Here is a 25,121-nt window from a genome sequence, read left to right as displayed (position 1 = left end):
GTACAAATCTTTAGCAAGGTATCCACAGAGAGGATGGTATCAATTTCTCATTCAGACATTTTATATAATTTTATTTCTTTCCTAGCTATTGTGTATTTCATCAGCAAAATTTGCGTTCCTGAATGTTATTGCATTAAGATGTAATGACATCATGATATTAACACAGTACCAGATTTACAATAATGTACAAGCTGACATTTGATATTTTCGTTATATTACATTAATTACTCGATAATGTGAAATGAAAATCTAGCAGTACCAGACATCAAATCAACCTCTGATAAAAAAAAAAACCTCATAACCTCTTCTGGCTTCAATGCATGCTATAATAAAAACGATGACACATCATTTTCTGAATAAATTTTTCACCAATAAAGTTAGGAAATGATTTCACTGTTTTTCTGAAATAATTTTTTGCATGACTTATTAAAGTTTTTCAAACGAGGAATATTGCATGTGTTAACATTTATATAAACCTCTGACAATCATATAACATTCAAAACTGAATACTGTGAACTGTTCTTTCTGGTGTAGTTTTTGTATTTATAATGAAGTTCCACTTTAAACTTCAGTCTAAATCTAGGGTGAAAATTGAGATTCTCCCTTCCGAAATATTGACAAGTATCTTTGTATTAGTTAATATGATAACTTTAAGAAGTGAAGGTGTGTATACATGTATATACTGAAGATTTATATGATTTGCCTAACTCATATCCGGTACCATGTATGGTTTCTAAGCATATAAACTGACATGTCACAAGTCAATTACCTACAAATAAAAAAAATCATTATTAAAAACTATTGTAATTTAAAAAAATGGTGGAAAGACTTAAACCATGAACAGTACTATTAAATCTATGAAGTTAAGATCACTAATATTAAAAAAAAATCAATGAAATTAGATTGAAGCATGTGCATGCGCACTACCTATCCTATATTGAGATTGGCAGATTGACTGTTAATCGTACCAGTGTTTTGAGTAAAGTTCACTTACTGCACCGGTACCTTGTCTATGGAACAGTTATGCCATTGTAAGGAACATGCTTATATATAACTCGACATTGTGTTAGGAGTCTTTGTTACATGAATTGTTGAGCTAGGAGTAGTTGTGAAATCTGTTTAGTTAAGAGTTAATATTCCATTGAGTAAGGGGCTGTTATAAACTTTGTTGTGTTATAGGAGCAGTTATAAAACCTGTTGTATAAGGAGCAAATATAAACTCTGCTGAGTTATAATTAGGAGTAGTTATAAACTCTGTTGAGTTAGGAGTAGTTATAAACTATGTTTAGTTAGAGTTATAAACTATGTTTAGTTAGAGTTATAAACTATGTTTAGTTAGAGTTATAAACTCTGTTTAGTTAGAGTTATAAACTCTGTTTAGTTAGAGTTATAAACTCTGTTGAGTTAGGAGTAGTTATAAACTCTGTTTAGTTAGAGTTATAAACTATGTTTAGTTAGAGTTATAAACTATGTTTAGTTAGGAGTAGTTATAAACTATGTTTAGTTAGGAGTAGTTATAAACTATGTTGAGTTATAATTAGGAGTAGTTATAAACTCTGCTGAGTTATAATTAGGAGTAGTTATAAACTCTGTTGAGTTAGGAGTAGTTATAAACTCTGTTTAGTTAGAGTTATAAACTCTGTTTAGTTAGAGTTATAAACTATGTTTAGTTAGTAGTTATAAACTATGTTTAGTTAGGAGTAGTTATAAACTCTGTTGAGTTATAATTAGGAGTAGTTATAAACTCTGCTGAGTTATAATTAGGAGTAGTTATAAACTCTGTTGAGTTAGGAGTAGTTATAAACTCTGTTTAGTTAGAGTTATAAACTCTGTTTAGTTAGAGTTATAAACTATGTTTAGTTAGAGTTATAAACTATGTTTAGTTAGAGTTATAAACTCTGTTTAGTTAGAGTTATAAACTCTGTTTAGTTAGGAGTAGTTATAAACTCAGTTGAGTTACGATTAGTTATAAACTCAGTTGAGTTACGATTAGTTATAAACTCTGTTGAGTTAGGAGTAGTTATAAACTCAGTTGAGTTACGAGTAGTTATAAACTCAGTTGAGTTAGGAGTAGTTATAAACTCTGTTGAGTTACGAGTAGTTATAAACTCTGTTGAGTTAGGAGTAGCTATAAACTCAGTTGAGTTAGGAGTAGTTATAAACTCAGTTGAGTTAGGAATAGTTATAAACTCTGTTGAGTTAGGAGTAGTTATAAACTCTGTTGAGTTATGATTAGTTATAAACTCAGTTGAGTTATGAGTAGTTATAAACTATGTTGAGTTACGAGTAGTTATAAACTCTGTTGAGTTACGAGTAGTTATAAACTCTGTTGAGTTAGGAGTAGTTATAAACTCTGCTGAGTTATAATTAGGAGTAGTTATAAACTCTGTTGAGTTACGAGTAGTTATAAACTCTGTTGAGTTACGAGTAGTTATAAACTCTGTTGAGTTACGAGTAGTTATAAACTCTGTTGAGTTAAGAGTAGTTATTAACTCTGTTTAGTTACGAGTAGTTATAAACTCTGTTGAGTTACGAGTAGTTATAAACTCTGTTTAGTTAGGAGTAGTTATAAACTCTGTTGAGTTAGGAGTAGTTATAAACTCAGTTGAGTTAGGAGTAGTTATAAACTCAGTTGAGTTAGTAGTTATAAACTCTGTTGAGTTAGGAGTAGTTATAAACTCTGTTGAGTTAGGAGTAGCTATGAACTCAGTTGAGTTAGGAGTAGTTATAAACTCAGTTGAGTTAGGAATAGTTATAAACTCTGTTGAGTTAGGAGTAGTTATAAACTCTGTTGAGTTATGATTAGTTATAAACTCAGTTGAGTTATGAGTAGTTATAAACTATGTTGAGTTACGAGTAGTTATAAACTCTGTTTAGTTACGAGTAGTTATAAACTCTGTTGAGTTACGAGTAGTTATAAACTCTGTTGAGTTAGGAGTAGTTATAAACTCTGCTGAGTTATAATTAGGAGTAGTTATAAACTCTGTTGAGTTACGAGTAGTTATAAACTCTGTTGAGTTATGAGTAGTTATAAACTCTGTTGAGTTACGAGTAGTTATAAACTCTGTTGAGTTACGAGTAGTTATAAACTCTGTTTAGTTAGGAGTAGTTATAAACTCTGTTGAGTTACGAGTAGTTATAAACTCTGTTGAGTTACGAGTAGTTATAAACTCTGTTGAGTTAGAGTTATAAACTCTGTTGATTTAGGAGTAGTTATAAACTCTGTTGAGTTAGGAGTAGTTATAAACTCAGTTGAGTTAGGAACAGTTATGCCATTGTAAGGAACATGCTTATATATAACTCATTGTGTTAGGAGTCTTTGTTACATGAATTGTTGAGCTAGGAGTAGTTGTGAAATCTGTTTAGTTAAGAGTTAATATTCCATTGAGTAAGGGGCTGTTATAAACTTTGTTGTGTTATAGGAGCAGTTATAAAACCTGTTGTATAAGGAGCAAATATAAACTCTGCTGAGTTATAATTAGGAGTAGTTATAAACTCTGTTGAGTTAGGAGTAGTTATAAACTATGTTTAGTTAGAGTTATAAACTATGTTTAGTTAGAGTTATAAACTCTGTTTAGTTAGAGTTATAAACTCTGTTTAGTTAGAGTTATAAACTCTGTTTAGTTAGGAGTAGTTATAAACTCTGTTTAGTTAGAGTTATAAACTATGTTTAGTTAGAGTTATAAACTATGTTTAGTTAGAGTTATAAACTCTGTTTAGTTAGAGTTATAAACTCTGTTTAGTTAGAGTTATAAACTCTGTTTAGTTAGAGTTATAAACTCTGTTTAGTTAGGAGTAGTTATAAACTATGTTTAGTTAGAGTTATAAACTCTGTTTAGTTAGGAGTAGTTATAAACTATGTTTAGTTAGAGTTATAAACTCTGTTGAGTTAGGAGTAGTTATAAACTCTGTTTAGTTAGAGTTATAAACTCTGTTTAGTTAGAGTTATAAACTCTGTTGATTTAGGAGTAGTTATAAACTCTGTTGAGTTAGGAGTAGTTATAAACTCAGTTGAGTTAGGAACAGTTATGCCATTGTAAGGAACATGCTTATATATAACTCATTGTGTTAGGAGTCTTTGTTACATGAATTGTTGAGCTAGGAGTAGTTGTGAAATCTGTTTAGTTAAGAGTTAATATTCCATTGAGTTAGGGGCTGTTATAAACTTTGTTGTGTTATAGGAGCAGTTATAAAACCTGTTGTATAAGGAGCAAATATAAACTCTGCTGAGTTATAATTAGGAGTAGTTATAAACTCTGTTGAGTTAGGAGTAGTTATAAACTATGTTTAGTTAGAGTTATAAACTATGTTTAGTTAGAGTTATAAACTCTGTTTAGTTAGAGTTATAAACTCTGTTGAGTTACGATTAGTTATAAACTATGTTTAGTTAGAGTTATAAACTCTGTTTAGTTAGAGTTATAAACTCTGTTTAGTTAGGAGTAGTTATAAACTATGTTTAGTTAGGAGTAGTTATAAACTCTGTTGAGTTACGAGTAGTTATAAACTCTGTTGAGTTACGATTAGTTATAAACTCAGTTTAGTTAGAGTTATAAACTCTGTTTAGTTAGAGTTATAAACTCTGTTTAGTTAGAGTTATAAACTCTGTTTAGTTAGAGTTATAAACTCTGTTTAGTTAGTAGTTATAAACTATGTTTAGTTAGAGTTATAAACTCTGTTTAGTTAGAGTTATAAACTCTGTTTAGTTAGAGTTATAAACTCTGTTTAGTTAGAGTTATAAACTATGTTTAGTTAGAGTTATAAACTCTGTTTAGTTAGGAGTAGTTATAAACTATGTTTAGTTAGAGTTATAAACTCTGTTTAGTTAGAGTTATAAACTATGTTTAGTTAGAGTTATAAACTCTGTTTAGTTAGAGTTATAAACTCTGTTTAGTTAGAGTTATAAACTATGTTTAGTTAGAGTTATAAACTCTGTTTAGTTAGAGTTATAAACTCTGTTTAGTTAGAGTTATAAACTATGTTTAGTTAGAGTTATAAACTCTGTTTAGTTAGAGTTATAAACTCTGTTTAGTTAGGAGTAGTTATAAACTCTGTTGAGTTAGAGTTATAAACTATGTTGAGTTAGAGTTATAAACTCTGTTTAGTTAGAGTTATAAACTCTGTTTAGTTAGAGTTATAAACTCTGTTTAGTTAGGAGTAGTTATAAACTATGTTTAGTTAGAGTTATAAACTCTGTTTAGTTAGAGTTATAAACTCTGTTTAGTTAGAGTTATAAACTCTGTTTAGTTAGAGTTATAAACTCTGTTGACTTAGTAGTTATAAACTCAGTTGAGTTAGGAGTAGTTATAAACTCTGTTGAGTTACGAGTAGTTATAAACTCTGTTGAGTTACGAGTAGTTATAAACTCTGTTGAGTTTATAATTAGGAGTAGTTATAAACTCTGTTTAGTTAGGAGTATAGTTATAAACTCTGTTGAGTTAGTAGTTATAAACTCTGTTGAGTTTATAATTAGGAGTAGTTATAAACTCTGTTTAATTAGTTATAACTATGTTGAGTTAGGAACAGATATAAAACCTGTTGAGTTTAGGAGGAGTTTAAATTCTGTTGAGTTAAATTAGGAGCAATATATATGTGAGATAGGAAAACTATTTGTAATTCATTGAGTTAAGAAAACCACTTACAATTCATTGAATTAAGAAAACCACTTGTACATTGAGTTAAGAAAACCATTTCCAATTTATTGAGCTCGAGTTAGTAGCACTTTTATAATATCTATTAAGTTAGATAGTTTCTTTTGAGGGTTTATCACCAATGTCTCCTTGTGGTAGTTGGTGGCTACCTCAATATCATGGTCGCATGCCATCCAGAGCAATTAGGGTATTAAAATAGTAGTGTTTTATATAATGTTTGATTAACATTTATTGAGTTAAAAGCACTTATCTTAAACTGTATAAAATTAGGTATTCTTTAATGATAACATTGATTTAAGACCACTTTTAAGTTAATTGATGAACACTTCTGAAGACTATTGAATAAACAGTGATGAAACTACATGTGAGGCCAAAGTCATGTACCCATGGAATTTTGATGGGACTTGCAGAATTTCTGGATATATTTTAATTTAATATTATGGGACTCATTGTTTTAAAAGACTCGTAGATTGATCACTAAATGAGGAACATTTAAAATCATCCAGTAAAGTTCACTTATTTGAAATAATTACAATTATGTCCAGTGCTTAGAACACTTAATTACATGTTATCTGTCTTTAGACAATGGAGTATGATTCCTTATTACAATGTCTGACATTCTTTTTTACTGTATATAAATCACTGGAACCTACTTACATTTCTTAATGCTATCAGGGAAAGTGAAGAATTGAGAAACAGGATATAAGCCCTAATATAAGTAAAACTAATTATATATGTTAACAGAAAAATAGATGAGACAAAACTGTACCAGTGCATTTCTCTGTGTTTACACATTTTTACCCAATATTTAAAGCCGATTTGGCACAACTGTACGTCTTTATATGCTTGTATATACGTAGTAAACAATTAGAGACTGACAAATTGAAACTTGAGAAAATGCTATTTGAAAATGTGCCAGCTTTATTGGTAAACTGAGAAAACTTGGGTGGAATTATGTACATTACATGAAAGATATTTATGGACAATGACAGTTTGGGTGGCAGCACAGCCCCCTTGTCAAATACACAATAACACCTTTCATAGAAATACCTGAGATTTGTCTTGGCTCATTACAAAGCTATTATTTCTAGGCATGTTTTGTCCCATAGATAATAAAATTATATAATATTGAAAATTCAATCTTCAGACGCCAGGAAAATAGTTCTTTTCAAATCATTAAAAAATATTTCGATTTTACAATATTGAAAGTGAAATTTAAAGTGTGTTCTGAGAAATGATTATAAATTAAGGTGGTCTATTTTCAGGACATGAGTTGTCTTCTTTTCAAAGAATTCGAAATAGAGAAATGTAATATATATGTAATATTATTTTGTGTTAGTAATATACACTGTTAATTAAATATATATACTGAAAATATAATAGTTTTTGTACTGATAACACTTGAATAATGTTTTAATTGATAAAAAATTAGGTTTTTGATAAAAGAAACATACAACGAAAGGAGACATTTTCTATAGGTGAGGAGTCTGTAAAATGTTGTAGGTATATATTATACAAATATATCTTAGATGCTTGAAAGGGTAGGACTAATTTTGAAACATCCCAGATGTTCAGTAGTTCGCACGTGACCAAATTCCGAAACGTCACAGGTGTTCAATAGGTCGCACATGACAGTGCAATAGTCATTTTGGTCGTGCACTTGTTCATAATATACCTTATGCGTATAGTTAAGGAAAATCAAACGCATTATGTAATAAATATAAATAGTCACCATTTTGATGTTATGTTAACAGGTGTGTAATTGTTTTGTAAGGTATAAATGCTCTAGCTAGTCTTTGTGTTGAATCACTTTTTATGTAATGTTATTGTATGATACAGAAAAATAATAATCCTGATTACAATATGATGTAATTGTTTTGTATTGTTTTGTAGATTCCGTGTCTGGATCTTGTGCTGTGGGTGAATTCTATGATAATGCAAATGTCACATGTCATACCTGTAATTCTGGATATTAGTAAGTATAAGTACATTTCTTTGGAATAATGCTGGCAGTATGTGATAAACAGATCATAGCTTCTGATTTAAATTTGTTTCTTTAAGCGACTATATATAGCTCACTGGAAATATTATCAGACGTAAACAATATTATCAGACGTAATAAGCCTTCTTCACTACTATATATAGCTATATAGGACGACATCACCATTTCCTGACTATGAAATCTGCAGTTATAGTCGCGTAAATATGACTTTTCAATAACTGAACTTACAAATGTATTTCATCTTCAATTTATTTCAGATATTTTTGATTCATTAAACAATTGATCTTTTGAGTTTTTAGTTAATTATAGCTACATATATATGCATTATTAAAAAAAAAGAAAAAAACGATTAAAATACTCCATTTAAACTTTGAGATATAAGACTGCTCTAGATCTGTCTCTATGTCATTTTAAGTTTATTCTCTATTTCTGAAATTAAAGAGCTAACGGGAAAGTAATCCCTTGAGCGTCAATGATGACCTACAATGTAAATATACTGGATGTCAATCAAAATAAGCTTTTTATATAACGATACACAGACAAAGTCTAACCCGCGCCTCTGTTATGACCAGCTTAAAATGGTCGTTTTATTATGATATTGGAGATTTTAATGGTAGTCATAAAACAATGTAAATATTTGCTTACATCATCTAATCAAATCTGTATGCATATTGGAATGTAGATGGGTTGATGTCCTGTGTCAACGTATATATCATGAAATGTTCGTGTTAACTTTCTTTCGTGGTTTGAAGCTTTCAAATTATTCTGTGGGTACAAACTTATGTGGTTAGCCCATGCCACAATACTATAACAATAATAAATACAACAATATTTGTTGTATTTATATTTGTGGTTCCATATTTATAGCAACCACTGAAACCGGTAGGGTATATAGTTTACTCTCTGTCCGTCTACCGGTAGGGTATATAGTTTACTCTCTGTCCGTCTACCGGTAGGGTATATAGTTTACTCTCTGTCCGTCTACCGGTAGGGTATATAGTTTACTCTCTGTCCGTCTACCGGTAGGGTATATAGTTTACTCTCTGTCCGTCTACCGGTAGGGTATATAGTTTACTCTCTGTCCGTCTACCGGTAGGGTATATAGTTTACTCTCTGTCCGTCTACCGGTAGGGTATATAGTTTTCCTCTGTGTCCGTCTACCGGTAGGGTATATAGTTTACTCTCTGTCCGTCTACCGGTAGGGTATATAGTTTACTCTCTGTCCGTCTACCGGTAGGGTATATAGTTTACTCTCTGTCCGTCTACCGGTAGGGTATATAGTTTACTCTCTGTCCGTCTACCGGTAGGGTATATAGTTTACTCTCTGTCCGTCTACCGGTAGGGTATATAGTTTACTCTCTGTCCGTCTACCGGTAGGGTATATAGTTTACTCTCTGTCCGTCTACCGGTAGGGTATATAGTTAACTCTCTGTCCGTCTACCGGTAGGGTATATAGTTTACTCTCTGTCAGTCTACCGGTAGGGTATATAGTTTACTCTCTGTCTGTCTACCGGTAGGGTATATAGTTTTCCTCTCTGTCCGTCTTGTCATATGTACATAACAAAGATTGTCAGCAGTCGAGTGGCTGTGCAGTCATGATAGAATAATCTACCTGTCAATAAAGACAATATCCCACCACTATATATATACCTGTCTATAAAGACAATATCTCTCCACTATATACCTGTTTATTAGGACAATACCCCACCACTATATACCTGTCTATAAAGACAATATTCCCCCACTGTTTACCTTTCAAGGCAATACCCGACCACTATTTACCTGTCTATAAAGACAATACCCGACCACTATATACCTGTCTATAAAGACAATACCCCACCACTATATACCTGTCTATAAAGACAATATCTCACCACTATATACCTGTCTATAAAGACAATACCCCACCACTATATACCTGTCTATAAAGACAATATCCCACCACTATATACCTGTCTATAAAGACAATATCTCACCACTATATACCTGTCTATAAAGACAATATCCCACCATTATATACCTGTCTATATAAACACAATATCCCACCACTATATACCTGTCTATATAAAGACAATATCCCACCACTATATACCTGTCTATAAAGACAATATCCCACCACTATATACCTGTCTATAAAGACAATATCTCTCCACTATATACCTGTTTATAAAGACAATATCCCACCACTGTTTACCTGTCTATAAAGACAATATCCCACCTTTTACCTGTCTATAAAGACAATATCCCACCATTATTTACCTGTCTATAAAGACAATATCCCACCATTATTTACCTGTCTATAAAGACAATATCCCACCATTATTTACCTGTCTATAAAGACAATATCCCACCTTTAACCTGTCTGTAAGTAACACACTATGTTGTTTCCTTCTCTATTCCTCCATTTTTTTATAAGAATACATTAAGCCCATTGAAATTAACGTATATATTTTGTTTACCCTTTATTGTATCTGTTGATCAGGAGGTTAATGTGTTTGTGATATGAATGAATTCATTGGACAGTGTACTGAATGCGGGTTGTGTTGATGCTAATGGCGCTGTCGGTGATAATGGTTTTCTATGTAAATAGATATTAGTAGAAGGATCACTGATTATAGATTTGATGGGTAGATGACATTACACTAGAAAACAAATAATCAGATTCCTCTCTATATTGATTTCTATCCTAAGGATAATATTGGTTAAATACATACCAGCTCATGCGAAACTTCCAGTCTTTAATATGTACATGACTCTGCACAATTTATGTATTTCATTACAATGTGTTAACATTTTCCTACTGAATTATTTTTATTCCACCAAGCTGATCTTGGAACTTAATCAAATTCTCTGTAACTGTCTCATAAAAGTTTTATTTTTGCATTTCAAACAATTATTGTATAAAATTATGAATATTAAAATGCTTTGTTAAGAAAAAATAACTCTAGTGTTTCTTAATGTAATCAGAGCATCATAATTTTCTTTAAAGATTCTTTGGAACTGTTAATAATTTAATTATATGCAGTTTGACTCTATTATCCAATCAGCCAGAGAGATGAAAGATTCTTCTGACTTAATCATGCATGAAACATTGAAAAATCAATATTCCTCCCATTACATTGGGCATTCTGCACAGAGGTTGTGTCGGCACCCTTGTATATCGCAATTAACCGAAGTACGCGACGTGAAGATTTCTGATCAAAGCTTCCGTTGGTATTGATATGGTGATCTGCAACACATTTAGTGTTGTATACTACAGAATTGGCATACATGTTTACGTCCGATTACTAAACTATGTCGACTGAATTGATTTAGTCATCATCTATAGGGTTAAATGAAGCAGTACATTTTACTAAATATTTTTAGAATTTATTGGCATTGTGAATGAGGTGCAAAGGTCAGAAATGTCCAGCAGAGAAGGTATTTCTCAATAAATGACCAACTGATAGCTTTCAAACTTTATTAGGTTGTTGATATTGAGTTTCGTGAAAGCCATTGCTGTTACATTTGACGTAGATTTTCCGGATGAAGCTACTTCAAACATTTATATGATTTTTATGTCTGTTCTTGCAATATTAACCGCCTCAATACAGTCAGATTACATTCTTATTTCAATAACGCCAGATTACGATAGATGTTTGGTGGTGTTAATGTAAATGAAATTCTGATTTGGAAAGTCATAGATAGGACCTGTTGAGATAAAAGTGCTGGACTTCTGGATTTAGGTGTTATAAATGTAGGTTAATTGTCAACACACATAACAGCGAGGGATTTGTATGATTCCAGACTTTTTTCAAAGGCTTTATTTTGTGAAGACCATTTCAAGAATCTGCTATATTGGAGATGGGAAATACTTTAGTTGGATCTCCAATTCAAAATTATTCATTTATGTACTGTAAATGTTAATTGCTATTTCCACGAAGTTTTAATTTCACAAATTTTATATATTAACTATATGTATAGGGTTATTTCCTTAAAGCTGACAGTGCAAGTTAAAAAGCATCCAATTGAGATTAAAAAAAAGTAATACATGTACAGATTTCCAAAAATCGTTTCCGAGACATCCCCCAATTATGGTTGTGTCGTATCTAAGGACGGGCAGACATTTTTGTTTTTTGTTATGCGTAGATACCAGCCGCTATAAAAGCGCGTGCATTCATTGAGTATCAGTCTATCGATACATGCGCATAGCGACACATCTCTCCATTATACATAGTATACGTTCTCAATACAAACGCAAATGAGTTTTTGTTCACATTACGGAACTTGAATATGGAATTTGAAGAGGTAACTTTATATATATACATATATATTTTATTTTACAATAAAAGAAAGAAAAGAAAGTATTGACAATACAAACAATTTGGGCCCCAACAAAACATGTACCTAATGAAATTATAAACAGAGTAAATATGAGTAAATTCCTACCTGAGTCTTTCCAGTGGGATATGCAGCAAGAACAACTTTACAACTGTTACATCATTATATCCATAGTTTCCATCGAAATATTTTCCGTGTCTTCGTACAAATGCATTATTTGTGCACGTGCCATAACGCAATTAAAACGTGATAAAACCGCACAACAGCCCTAGTGTAGTGTAGACAATAGGAAAACATCCGAGGAGTGCTAGTGTAGGATACCAGTAAAAATCGGAACTCCTCGGACTATTTACTTGGTATGAAAATGGCTTCACCCACGAAAAACATGTGAGAAGATGGATAGAGTATTTGGGATTAATTCGTTATGCATTTTCAAGCATTTATTTGGAGACTTTATTTTCGACAAGATTTGAAAGAAAATTGAGAGACACTGACCATCTTTCTGCTCAAGTTACAGGTAAGTGCTTCTGTTTGGTGTCGGTCACGTGGTGTACAGATATAGTGTAGAAGATACAGGTGTGTCACCGTGAACACCTGAGGTTAGAGTGAATGCGAGTGTGACGGAGCACGTTCTTTTTATAGCAGCGGCGGCTTGGTTGTATCCACGCATAACAAAAAAGAAAAATGTCTTCCCGTCCTTAGATACGACACTACCATAACTGGGGATTGTCTCGGAAACTATTTTTGGAAATCTGTACATGTATTTTTTTTTTTTAATTTCAATTGGATGCTTTTTAACTTGCACTGTCAGCTTTAAATTTACTTTTCAATTATTTCATAAATATCAAAAGCATTACAGAATCATACATGTGAAGGAAATCTTGGTGGTCGAATGACCTTCGTGTGTTTAGTGAATTTATTTCTTCAATTACAGTAAAATGAATTATGTGAATAAAAGGAACAAAACTTTTAAATCTGTTAGGGGATAACATAATTTAATACCTCTAGTTTTTATATTTATATATAATATAATTGAATTGTATATCATAATTAAAATAGAATATATTACATATTTTAAAGCTTGAAAATTAAAGCATACAAAATAAATATCAGAAATACCTTCAGTTGCATGCTAAATCTACATTTATGTGATAAATACTGTTAATGTTTATAAAGCAGGTATAGAAATCAATAACATTTCACATTAGATAACTCCACAAAACAAAGTCTGCATTGTTTTTCACACTGGGGTGTTTAGTTGTCCTGGAAAGGAAATCTTGATAAGTGGGTTAGATAACATTAGAAGAATTCTTCCTTGGGTAACGTGAGCGTCAGGGCCGTGGGTTACCTTCCTTGGGTAACGTGAGCGTCAGGGCCGTGGGTTACCTTCCTTGGGTAACGTGAGCGTCAGGGCCGTGGGTTACCTTCCTTGGGTAACGTGAGCGTCAGGGCCGTGGGTTAACTTCCTTGGGTAACGTGAGCGTCAGGGCCGTGGGTTACCTTCCTTGGGTAACGTGAGCGTCAGGGCCGTGGGTTACCTTCCTTGGGTAACGTGAGCGTCAGGGCCGTGGGTTACCTTCCTTGGGTAACGTGAGCGTCAGGGCCGTGGGTTACCTTCCTTGGGTAACGTGAGCGTCAGGGCCGTGGGTTACCTTCCTTGGGTAACGTGAGCGTCAGGGCCGTGGGTTACCTTCCTTGGGTAACGTGAGCGTCAGGGCCGTGGGTTACCTTCCTTGGGTAACGTGAGCGTCAGGGCCGTGGGTTACCTTCCTTGGGTAACGTGAGCGTCAGGGCCGTGGGTAACCTTCCTTGGGTAACGTGAGCGTCAGGGCCGTGGGTTACCTTCCTTGGGTAACGTGAGCGTCAGGGCCGTGGGTTACCTTCCTTGGGTAACGTGAGCGTCAGGGCCGTGGGTTACCTTCCTTGGGTAACGTGAGCGTCAGGGCCGTGGGTTACCTTCCTTGGGTAACGTGAGCGTCAGGGCCGTGGGTTACCTTCCTTGGGTAACGTGAGCGTCAGGGCCGTGGGTTACCCACGATGGGTTACAAAGATGGCTAGGGTTTGGACTGACCAACTGTTATGTAATATTTAGGTAAATTGTGGCCAACCAGACGACCTTTACTTGTACTGAACCAGTACACCACCTTTGAAATTTATGCTTTTATGTCAGTTCTGTCATAGATGGGTTTTTTAACCAATGGAGATAAGGAAAATAAAGTTAACAATGATAAATTTCTATGTTCCTTACCTGGAAACTCACATTTCTTTAAACCGTCAAAGTTACATAACAAAGCATAGGAGATTGTTTTATTGACAAAGGGTCTGTTGTGGCCAGAATTTAGCCAAAGTCCACCATTTTAAACACCTAAGCTTTTCCTGTCTATTACAACTCGGTCGGTCGGTATACATGTATACATTGTAGGTTTGTATAGAAACAAAGGAAGGGTTCAGGAATGGGGAACCTATTTCAGTTTAGGTCTGACATTTGATCTAAAAAAAGAATATCTTATTCATTGTGCAAAATATATTTAGACAGTTCTTTTATTTTATTGAATTATACTTCAATTGTTACATTTTAGGCCTTTTGTTTCATTGGTAAAACAGGCAGGTCTTATTGTGTGTCCTATAAATAGAGCTTTTAAATTCTTATACGGAAATGTCTAAGCACTGCTTGGTTGATAAACATAGGTCTTATCAGATTTATATACCGCCTATATACAGGTGTTATAATAGGGACATTACAAAAGGTCATATACAGGTACTCCAGTATAAGACTTAAAACAAGATTACTGAGGAGTTAACTTCAGCTTATTACTGTGATACTAGACATTGCACACTAGCTGATATGTTTAATTACTGTGATACTAGACATTGCACACTAGCTGATATGTCTAAGTTTACTCTGAAATCTTTGGAATAAGTTGATTATCATTATTTTCCAGAAATGTCAAGTTATTTTAACTGTACTGTATTTAATGTTTTAATTATTCTGATATTTTGCCATTTTCACACCCAATAATGCGATGTGACACTCCAGGTGTCAATGTACCTCCTTTGAGGAATTTAATGATGAGGTACATTAAAGACCCTTTCTTTTTACAAACATGAGTTGGCTTTGTAAATCATATCACAAAGTACTTAAAAATCATAACATGTTAAAATTCTTAAAGATCACAAAATGCCACCATCAAAATATATTCTAAGTTATAAAATTTTGTGCTCCTGTAAATAGTGCTGTGTATCGGCAACAATGTCATGATACGATACGTATTGCGATACAGACATCACGATACGATACGTAAATAGTGCTGTGTATCAGCAACAATGTCATGATACGATACGTATTGCGATACAGACATCACGATACGATACGTATCGCGTATACGTGAAATTGTCATCAATCGAAACAAATCAAACAATATTTAACGTTCAATCTGAAGTTTTAATGACACTCATTGAACACATTTTTAACAAAAACAGTAGAATTAAACAGATCTAAATAAATGTCAAATATAAACAGGACTCTTGAGTCTTGTCACTGAAACATTGTCGACTCTGAATGTTATACCTTGGGTCAACAACGTGCAACAAGTTACAACTCACGGAAACATTCATTTCCACTGCCGAAAAGGGCGCAGATCATTTATTATAAACTAGTTATCGATACATCATGTAGCATGTTTGCTATTGGCTTTTAAACATAGTGGTTTTCGGCTTTATTTGTGTTAAACCTGTCCACGGTTTTCGGTTTTCAATACTTGTCTTGCTGGTGGTGTAAAATTGTCAAATGAGGGTGATGCCGATTTAATGCGAATTCAAGTTATTGTGTTCCCGGAATACGTTAACTCCGCCTCCCATTATGTGAATACGGCAATACTGAATACTCTACTTCGATAGGTAAGTTCCATGTGCCGTGGACCCTTGACTTGTTTCAAGTCAACGAATATCTTTGATTTACAAGTCGGAGGAGGTTTAGTACTGAGATATAGATATAGATAGAGTGATAAAGTTAAACGGAATTACACATGGCTGTCAGCGTTAGCCATTGTCCATATTTATTCGCAATCATCAAGGCGCTCTACATTGGCGACTTTCATACAATCCGGTTACAAGCGTTTTACTGACGGTGCGCTTCGGCGCGCTCGATTCACTGTATCAAATGTGTTACATGGACCCGCACCCATGCCAGCGATATTACGATACAGGGATGACTGTATCGATGTATCGTATCTCGGCAAAAAACGAACATATATCGATACGTATCGATGTATCGTTACAGCACTACCTGTAAACCTCCATGTCGTTCTGAGGACAGCACTCTGCATGTCTGTACAAACAAGCACAACTTTTCGGTTGTCAGCTGGTACATTTATTTTATTTTGACAAAAAATTGTACCTGTTTGTATTGGATAGATAAGGTTTTCAAGAATTTTTAGTAACATAGATATTTCTTACCTGTATGAAAAAAAATGGGTGAGCTAATTTTCATTTAATTTTTCTTCTTTTCTGATGGTATCATTTGAATTAAATCATATACTTGAATTTAAATGTTACTCAAGTATCTTATACAGGTGTACGTCAATATTACAAATTTTTCTCTATTGCATTATACAGGTAATCTGTAATGTCAATGTACTTTACTGTCAGGTAAAAATTTCAAACTTACCAGAATATAGATAGGGTGTATGTCTTAAAGCACAGAGAGTCGGAAACGTGGGAATTATGTTAAATGTATGATACAGTAGAGACAGGCTTTCAGGTGATTGTGAAATAACTTGGCTAGAAGGAATGTTGTTATAAGTATTTATATTATTAGTATCACATACAATTCCTTAAGAGAATTTCCCGTTAATTTATGTAACACACCCAATAATAGTACATTATACCTATGTGTTTGTTAAAAATTTCTTAAAGATTTAAATTTGTTGTATCATTGCATGACTGGGATTAATTTGGTTTCTGGTTGGTCTCATATAGTGTCTCCATTTTAAAACCTGATCTCTCTTGACATTGAATGAATTACCATGTATTTGTTGATTTTGGACCATGGTTTTGATGTATTCAACACACTGGCATTGAATAACAATATTCAGGATGGTGAAATAAGGATATTTTTTTTAAGTTCTATAGATTAAATTGGATTGAAATAAGGTGATTTTTGTGACATGAATTATAGCTTTAAGAAGTTGCACACTAACAACAAATCATTACACACCTGGTTTGACCTTTTAAATTCATGTTGATTTAGTTTAGCTTTACTTTACATGAAAGAAGCAGAAACCGATATAATTCAAGGTTTTCGCTATCTTGAATTTTCTATGAATAACAAAATGCATTATTTTTCTGCTAAAGCAGGCGTTGCTTTCATATTTTGATATCTCCATATAAATTGTAAAGCATACCTAGTTTAAACAGCAGGTGTTGAAAAGTAATTTCTTATTCCTTGTTCATAAAGAGGGTGTTCCAAAGTCATTCTACTTTACTGGTTCATAGGGAGAGTGTTCCAAGGTCATTCTACTTTCCTGGCACATAGGGAGAGTGTTCCAAGGTCATTCTACTTTCCTGGCACATAGGGAGAGTGTTCCAAAGTCATTCTACTTTCCTAGCTCATAGGGAGAGTGTTCCAAGGTCATTCTACTTTCCTGGTTCATAGTGAAGGTGTCCCAAGGTCATTCTACTTTCCTGGTTCATAGGGAGAGTGTTCCAAAGTCATTCTACTTTACTGGTTCATAGGGAGAGTGTTCCAAGGTCATTCTACTTTCCTGGTTCATAGGGAGAGTGTACAAAGTCAATTTACATTCCATGCTCATAGGGAGAGTGTTCCGAAGTCATTCTACTTTTCTGGTTTATAGGGAGGGTGTTTCAAAATCATTCTATTTTCTTGGCACATAGGGAAGGTGTCCCAAGGTCATTCTACTTTCCTGGTTCGTAGGGAAGGTGTCCCAAGGTCATTCTACTTTCCTGGTTCGTAGGGAGAGTGTTCCAAGGTCATTCTACTTTCCTGGTTCATAGGGAGAGTGTCCCAAGGTCATTCTACTTTCCTGGTTCGTAGGGAGGGTGTCCAAAGTCATTCTGCTTTCCTGGTTCATAGGGAGAGTGTTCCAAAGTCATTCTACTTTCCTGGTTCATATAGTAAAGGTGTCCCAAGGTCATTCTACTTTACTGGTTCATAGGGAGAGTGTTCCAAAGTCATTCTACTTTCCTGGTTCATAGTAAAGGTGTCCCAAGGTCATTCTACTTTACTGGTTCATAGGGAGAGTGTTCCAAGGTCATTCTACTTTCCTGGTTCATAGGGAGAGTGTTCCAAGGTCATTCTACTTTCCTAGTTCATAGGGAGAGTGTACAAAGTCAATTTACATTCCATGCTCATAGGGAGAGTGTTCCAAAGTCATTCTACTTTCCTGATTCATAGTGAAGGTGTCCCAAGGTCATTCTACTTTCCTGGTTCATAGGGAGAGTGTTCCAAAGTCATTCTACTTTACTGGTTCATAGGGAGAGTGTTCCAAGGTCATTCTACTTTCCTGGTTCATAGGGAGAGTGTACAAAGTCAATTTACATTCCATGCTCATAGGGAGAGTGTTCCGAAGTCATTCTACTTTTCTGGTTTATAGGGAGGGTGTTTCAAAATCATTCTATTTTCTTGGCACATAGGGAAGGTGTCCCAAGGTCATTCTACTTTCCTGGTTCGTAGGGAGGGTGTTCCAAGGTCATTCTACTTTCCTGGTTCATAGGGAGGTTGTTCCAAAGTCATTCTACTTTAAATTCCTGGTTCATAGTGAAGGTGTCCCGGTTCTGTTAGTATGAAGTTATATCCCATTCCTGTTTGTCTGTATAAAAACAAAGGAATTCTTGTGTATGTTATGTTAAATCATTTTGAAGGTGTTCATTAATTGTAGTGATTCAACTGTTTTTTTACTGGCTACACTATTGCTTTGATTTTTTAAACTTAATGCTGACGATACATTTTTACCGTTACATGTATATCAGTTGCCGTCTAGATCTGGCAACTCCTTTTTAAGCTGTACTGGCAATTCAAAATGTACATGGAATGCCAATCGTAGATTTTTGAAAATAATTGTTTCTCTTTAGAAATTTCTGTATGATAATTCTAAAATAGTGATTAAAATAATACAGTAACAAATTCTTACGTAAGAATTACTACGTTGAATCCAGAATAAATATGGCTGCATGCATGTGGCAAACTTGTATTGTGTTCCTAGCTAATCATGTTCTAGAAACTTCAAATATTTCTGTTTGAACTGATCATTTTTTTGCAAATGTAATTGTTTTTCAATGCCTTTGTTGGAGATTGAACCAGGGACTTCACTGAATACTCTACCAAATGAGCCAGTTTAAGAGAATGTCTTTTTCTTTAAAATGGAGAGGTTTAATTTCATATTCCTTGGGTGGTTAGTTGGGTAGCACAGTATATATAGTAACACACTTTTCCTTTCACCTCAGAATCAGGGGTACAATTTTCCGATCACATATGAAAAGGTATGGGTCATCTGCCCGACCACATGGGTGAATCCCCTCGCACTCTTCAATCCGAACAACAAGCGTGATTAATATAAGTAATAGTTGAAATAATTTGTTTTGCAATTCTTGTAAAATAAATAACGTTTATATTTGTATTCCCTACACTTTTGTAGGACCATAACTTACACCTGAACTGGTACATTTGTACCTTAAGCTTTGTATGTACTGGTCAGGTGACCAACTGACCATTCAGACCATTCAGACACAGAATGAGATTTAATTGTGAGCAGTGGGTCAAGTTTATTGAAAGGACTTGTGACGTCTTTGAGATATAACCTCCATTTGATATTCTCAAATACACTAAAATAACACCTAGACCTGACAATTACAACCATTACAAAATATTTGTACTCGGTGGAAGTCATCGCTAATTGAACTGGATAAATTAAACAGAAAATACTGACAGAAAGTGTTAACCTAAGTGAAAGGATCAGGTTTATAATGTTTACGAAAAAGATCCTTGTTTAAATTTCAAAAAATTATTTGCTTTTGGGTATTGATTTATATAGGTCATTTCTTGATTTAAAATCCCTTTTTAATGGACGGCTATTGTACAGAAAATATGTTAATATAGATGTATCATTTTATACTTTGGCCTGTCCAAGGTTAACCTTCAGCAAGACTAAATATAATCTCAATAATTGGCGTAGTAATTATATGCTATATGTTGGTGTATTCCCGTCCCAAACGAACTTTCTAGTGTTTACATTGCCAATTATTTCATGATATTAATAGAACCACAATCTTGTTTAATCAGATATTTTATTACGAGATACACAGTCTTGTATAATAAGATAGTATATTATGAGAATCACAGTGTTGTATAATAAGATATTATATTACGAGAACCACAGTGTTGTATGATCAGATATTATATTATAATATTTCACAGCTTTGAATTAATTACTTTGTGGCATTTCAGATTCTCAGCTTTGGACTAATTATTTTGTGGTATTTAATACATATATATCCACAGCCTTGGACCATAGAAATATTTAGATAAATCAGCTAAAGTTCAGAAATAACTGCATTTACAAAATTATTTTGAAGTGTTATCATGCACAAGTTAAAGGATGAATTATTGATACTTAATTGGATTTCAATTGCAGCTATATTTATGAACAACATTTTTACAATATATATAGATTCCATTTATGAGTCATTCTTATGAAAAAATGTGGATCTTTTTTGAAAAAATACAAATAAAATCGGATATTTGACATTGTAAGGTTGTCAGAAAATGTGTATTTATATATAATTAATTGACAAGAAAATGTGAAACTTTGACTGATGCCAATAATTTAAAAGTAATGCTATTATATGCTACAGTGAAGGATATCAGCAGTGAATCATTAACAGGAGGTATTACATCATCCGATTATAAAAAGGTAATGGATTTAGGAAAGCTTTTAGTGATCAAATTAGGTATAATGTGTTTTACAAAAGGCTTGTCAAATCCCTATATTAAAAATATTAACTGTATTTCTTCACAACAATTACAAAAAAAACCACAACATTTTATTAATCACTCAACATTCGGGTAAAAATCAATTTTGTATGGAACAAAATAAATGTATCTGCATGTGTTTCGATTTTCTGGGTGTAGCCGTATCCCAATCTAAATCATTCCCATGGCCATTTATCTCTACATTAGGACCCACCCATTTACACAATCACATTATCTCTTGTTATGCATGTTGTATGCAATATATACATAAGATTTGGGCCAAAGTAGGTCTATAGGTGTTCCATTATGGAAGTCCTTAGTATTTTGTGATTAATACTTCAATTTCTAAATACGTTGTTGAGTTCTTTACATGTCAGAATTGTTTGTTAAATACAAATAAATCAACAGATAATTGCATCAAGTTTCCATTTGGCATATTTTAAAGATTTATCAGTGAATGACCTTCAGGTAGTGTTATTGAAATATAGTCACGTAAGAAGATGGCTATTAGTATGTGTATGGCCGTCCTCCAGTACTTGTGCTATAGGTGGGGCACACTTCACAGTACTGCTACATTGTAGATAGGCTTATGTGCTGTCTAAGTCACTGGCATTAGGCCAAATAGTCCATCAAGTTGGGATTTTAATTTAATGGTGACTGTGTGAGAATGATAGGTAACATTTGTCTGGACTGATTGGTCTGTTCAAGGTCTGTCTGAAAATGATTGGTCTATCTGTAAGTCTGTCTGAAGGTGATTGGTTGAAATGAAGGTCTGCCTAAAGCTGATTGGTTGAAATGAAGGTCTGTCTAAAGCTGATTGGTCAGTCTTAAAGTTTGTTTGAAACTGATTAGTTGGCCAGAAATTGAAGATTGTCAGAAATTGATTGCTTTCATGGTCTGATGCTAATTGGTTAAAATGACGGTCAAGTTTGTTTGAAACTGATTAGTTGGCCAGAAATTAAAGAATGTCAGAAACTGATTGCTTTCATGTTATGACGCTGATTGGTTAAAATGAAGGTCTATCTGAAATTGATTGGTCAGTCTGAAAGTCTGTCCGAAGCTGATTGGTTGAAACGAAGGTCTGCCTACACCAAATTCATCTGTCTGCAATTGATTAGTTTAAGCCTGTATCTCTGAAACTAATTGATTGCATGGTCTGAAGCTGAATCGTCAAAATGAGGACGTCAAAATGAGGACGTGTCTGCAATTAATTGGTCAGTCTGAAGGTCTTTCTGAAACTGATTGGTTGATATTGAGCCAGTTGCATACTGAATTGAACTAGTATCAAGTTCATTAAAATGAATAACCTTGACTTACTTTTAAGGTCATAAAGGGTCAAATGATGCTACACTTTCAAATAAATCAATAGTTCAGAATAACCAAGAAACCAAAGGTTATGATTTCAGATGTGTTGATTACTCGAAAGAAGAGGTATTGTCCATTTTAAAGGTCGCTTGACGCTCGCCTTCCGAGGTGCCAGTCTAAGGCATTGAAAGGTTAAGATCCTTTTAGAACTTGGTAAAGCTGCATGGACACATGGGAACTTATGCATGTACTTTAATTCTGAAATTATGTTTTTCAGTTGAATTCAGTCACGAGTTTGGAACACCTGAAGTTTAATCAAAAACGGACAAAAGCTGTTATAAATATGTTGTTTAAGTGTTTATACAGAGGATACTGTATGGTATATAAATATTGTTCAACTGGACTTATAAAGACATAGGACCTTATTTAGTGTTTATGACTTTGGGATTGAGTTTCGGCACTTCAAATATAAATATTGTTTCAGTATCATGAAAACATTGTTAAGACATATTTAAATATTTACTAAGGATAGGTGGGACTGTGGAATGAGTTTCATAAGATATGTTTTGAAGTTTGACCTTTGATTAATTTTTGCATATGCTGTATATAACCATGAAATTTATAGATATAAATTATATGTCTTAAAAGTGGAATGTCATTTGCTGCTCAATATTAAAAAAAAAATTTAAAAAAAAAGGGGGGGGGGGGATGGGGGGAGTAACTTACTGCTGTCCTGTTTGCTTGGTTACATGCAATTTTGTATTCTGTGAACAAAAGAACATGATTTTAAAAATATAATTTTGAAAAGATAAAAAAAACAATAAAGCTTGAGCTTGAATGAATAGAAAAAATTGCAAATTTCTAAAAAGATTTTTTTACTTTTCCAAATAACAATAAATTTTCACTGATGTGTCTTTTATGAGACTGGGCATATGGTTTTGTCTTTGACTTCATACCTATGTGGAATAAAAATTGGCAATAAAAAGAAGTAGGAGTATATAAAACAGGATATGGATTTATTTAAATTACCATGTGAATAAGTAAATTTGACTATGGATATTTGTTCCATGTAAACTGATTGAACCTTGCCAAATCTACACTCATACAGCTTTTTAAAACAGATTTCCCCCTATATTGAATATTTTAAACTTAATTATGTTTACTGAATTTGCATATATTTATTGTATGTTTCTCTCCTCCTTGAAGTAATCCTCCTACAAAAGTCCAAAATTAAGAAATAGAACAAGTTTGAATGTAACTACAGACAGGTAGGGTTAATTTGACCAAAGTTAACACATCTGCACTTATCTTTCCACTGATTACATTGTGCACCGGTTCTATGAATTATTTATTTTGTACCAGGAAGTTATAAACATAATCAGGTGTATATAATCTGCAGTGACCTGTAATCTACTTGCTGTTCTAACAGGTCCCATAATGACTGCCAATGTATATCTAAACTATGCAATAAAATGCTGATTACGGATTTTTTTAAAAGCTAAATTTTAATTAAAATATGCTGATTACGCATTTTTTTAAAAGCTAAATTTTAATTAAAATATATATTTTTCTAAAAGCTTAGTTTTAATTAAAAATAGATAAAGTAGTTTTATTTGAAGCTAACTAAGCCTTGAAATTTAAACTTTAGTAGATAATTCCAATAAGAGGTTGACAAGGACGACCTACACAGTATGTAGATATCATCAATACAATAAACGCATATCGGCTCTCATACTAAAGGGTGCGGACGTGTATATGATCCGTTAGACAATGGCATTCATTAATCAGTAAATACAAAGTATTGTCTTATCCGAACAAGATTACTGAAATGATAATGAAGATTAGTGCCATAAAGGACTTTTGAAGGTGAACCATGCATGTATGGACAAAACATTAACATTAATTAAAAAAGATACGGTAACATTGAAATCTGTGTATTGTGTCGTTAAAATCAGAGTATCATTTTTTTAAAATTTATAAATTACTATATTTTTTCTAACATATGTCCTGGTGACAATGAAACTTCATGAAATTTGGACATGAAAAATAATAGATATCATAATTATTTTAATGAATGGAGGACATAAAATTCTTTATAATTATATAAGATGGTTATTCTAATAAATGTCCTTGGGACGAGTTTAAAATCAAATAGCTGTGACATTCAGTTGTTTCAGTGTTACAGATAATAAAATCTATATAAAAATATCAGGCTACATCAGCATATCCATATTAAGGTAAAGTATATAGAGAGCTTAATACCATCACTTTGTTAATTAGTGGTAGAATTGGAAGTTTGATGCAGGTAGAAGTATGAGAAAACATTTCAACACAGTCGATTCCTTATAAAACTATACTGCAAAGCAGTTATAGTAATTTTCAATTTAATCTTTAAAGCCTCAGACCTACTTTTCTTGTGTCAACTGTTCTTGTGTAGCAAGCTATTAAAACACACGTTTTCTGTAATAAATGTTCGTAATGAAGAAGTGTTCAGTGGACCATTAGAGAAACATGTTGATTGTATATATTATTAAACAAGGTACTGGTCTGACCCATTGTTTACTTGTTGTTTATTTAGTGTAGTCCTTGGAAACTTATTAATATATATCATACAGTCTATAAATATATCACAGGTAGTCTGTACACATATTGATAAAAAAAGAAAACTAGCCACATTTTTTGACTGCATGATGATCTGTTTAGGCCTCAGAATAATGAGCTAAAACACCTTTCCTATAGTCTGATAGATATATATCTTGACAATAGCACTAGAATGACATCCTGAAAAAGGACGTCTCAATATGTTAATGACAAGCTGTCTGTTACAGACATTATCATAGTGACAAATTATGTGTAGGAA

At 33.2% G+C, this 25,121-nt stretch overlaps 1 protein-coding gene across 1 annotated transcript in view; it reads left to right on the top strand.

Moving 5' to 3' along the window:
- Window positions 1-25,121, top strand: part of LOC117334493 — a 155,995-nt gene that overhangs the window by 943 nt on the left and 129,931 nt on the right. The window contains 1 exon segment of the mRNA XM_033894150.1: window positions 7,542-7,623. Within this exon segment, the coding sequence (XP_033750041.1) occupies window positions 7,542-7,623 (82 nt within the window).

The sequence above is a fragment of the Pecten maximus genome, chromosome 9, assembly GCF_902652985.1.
Source record: "Pecten maximus chromosome 9, xPecMax1.1, whole genome shotgun sequence".
Taxonomy (NCBI): domain Eukaryota; kingdom Metazoa; phylum Mollusca; class Bivalvia; order Pectinida; family Pectinidae; genus Pecten; species Pecten maximus.
Note: the sequence above shows the minus strand (reverse complement) of the source record. Positions and strands in the feature narration are given on the sequence as shown.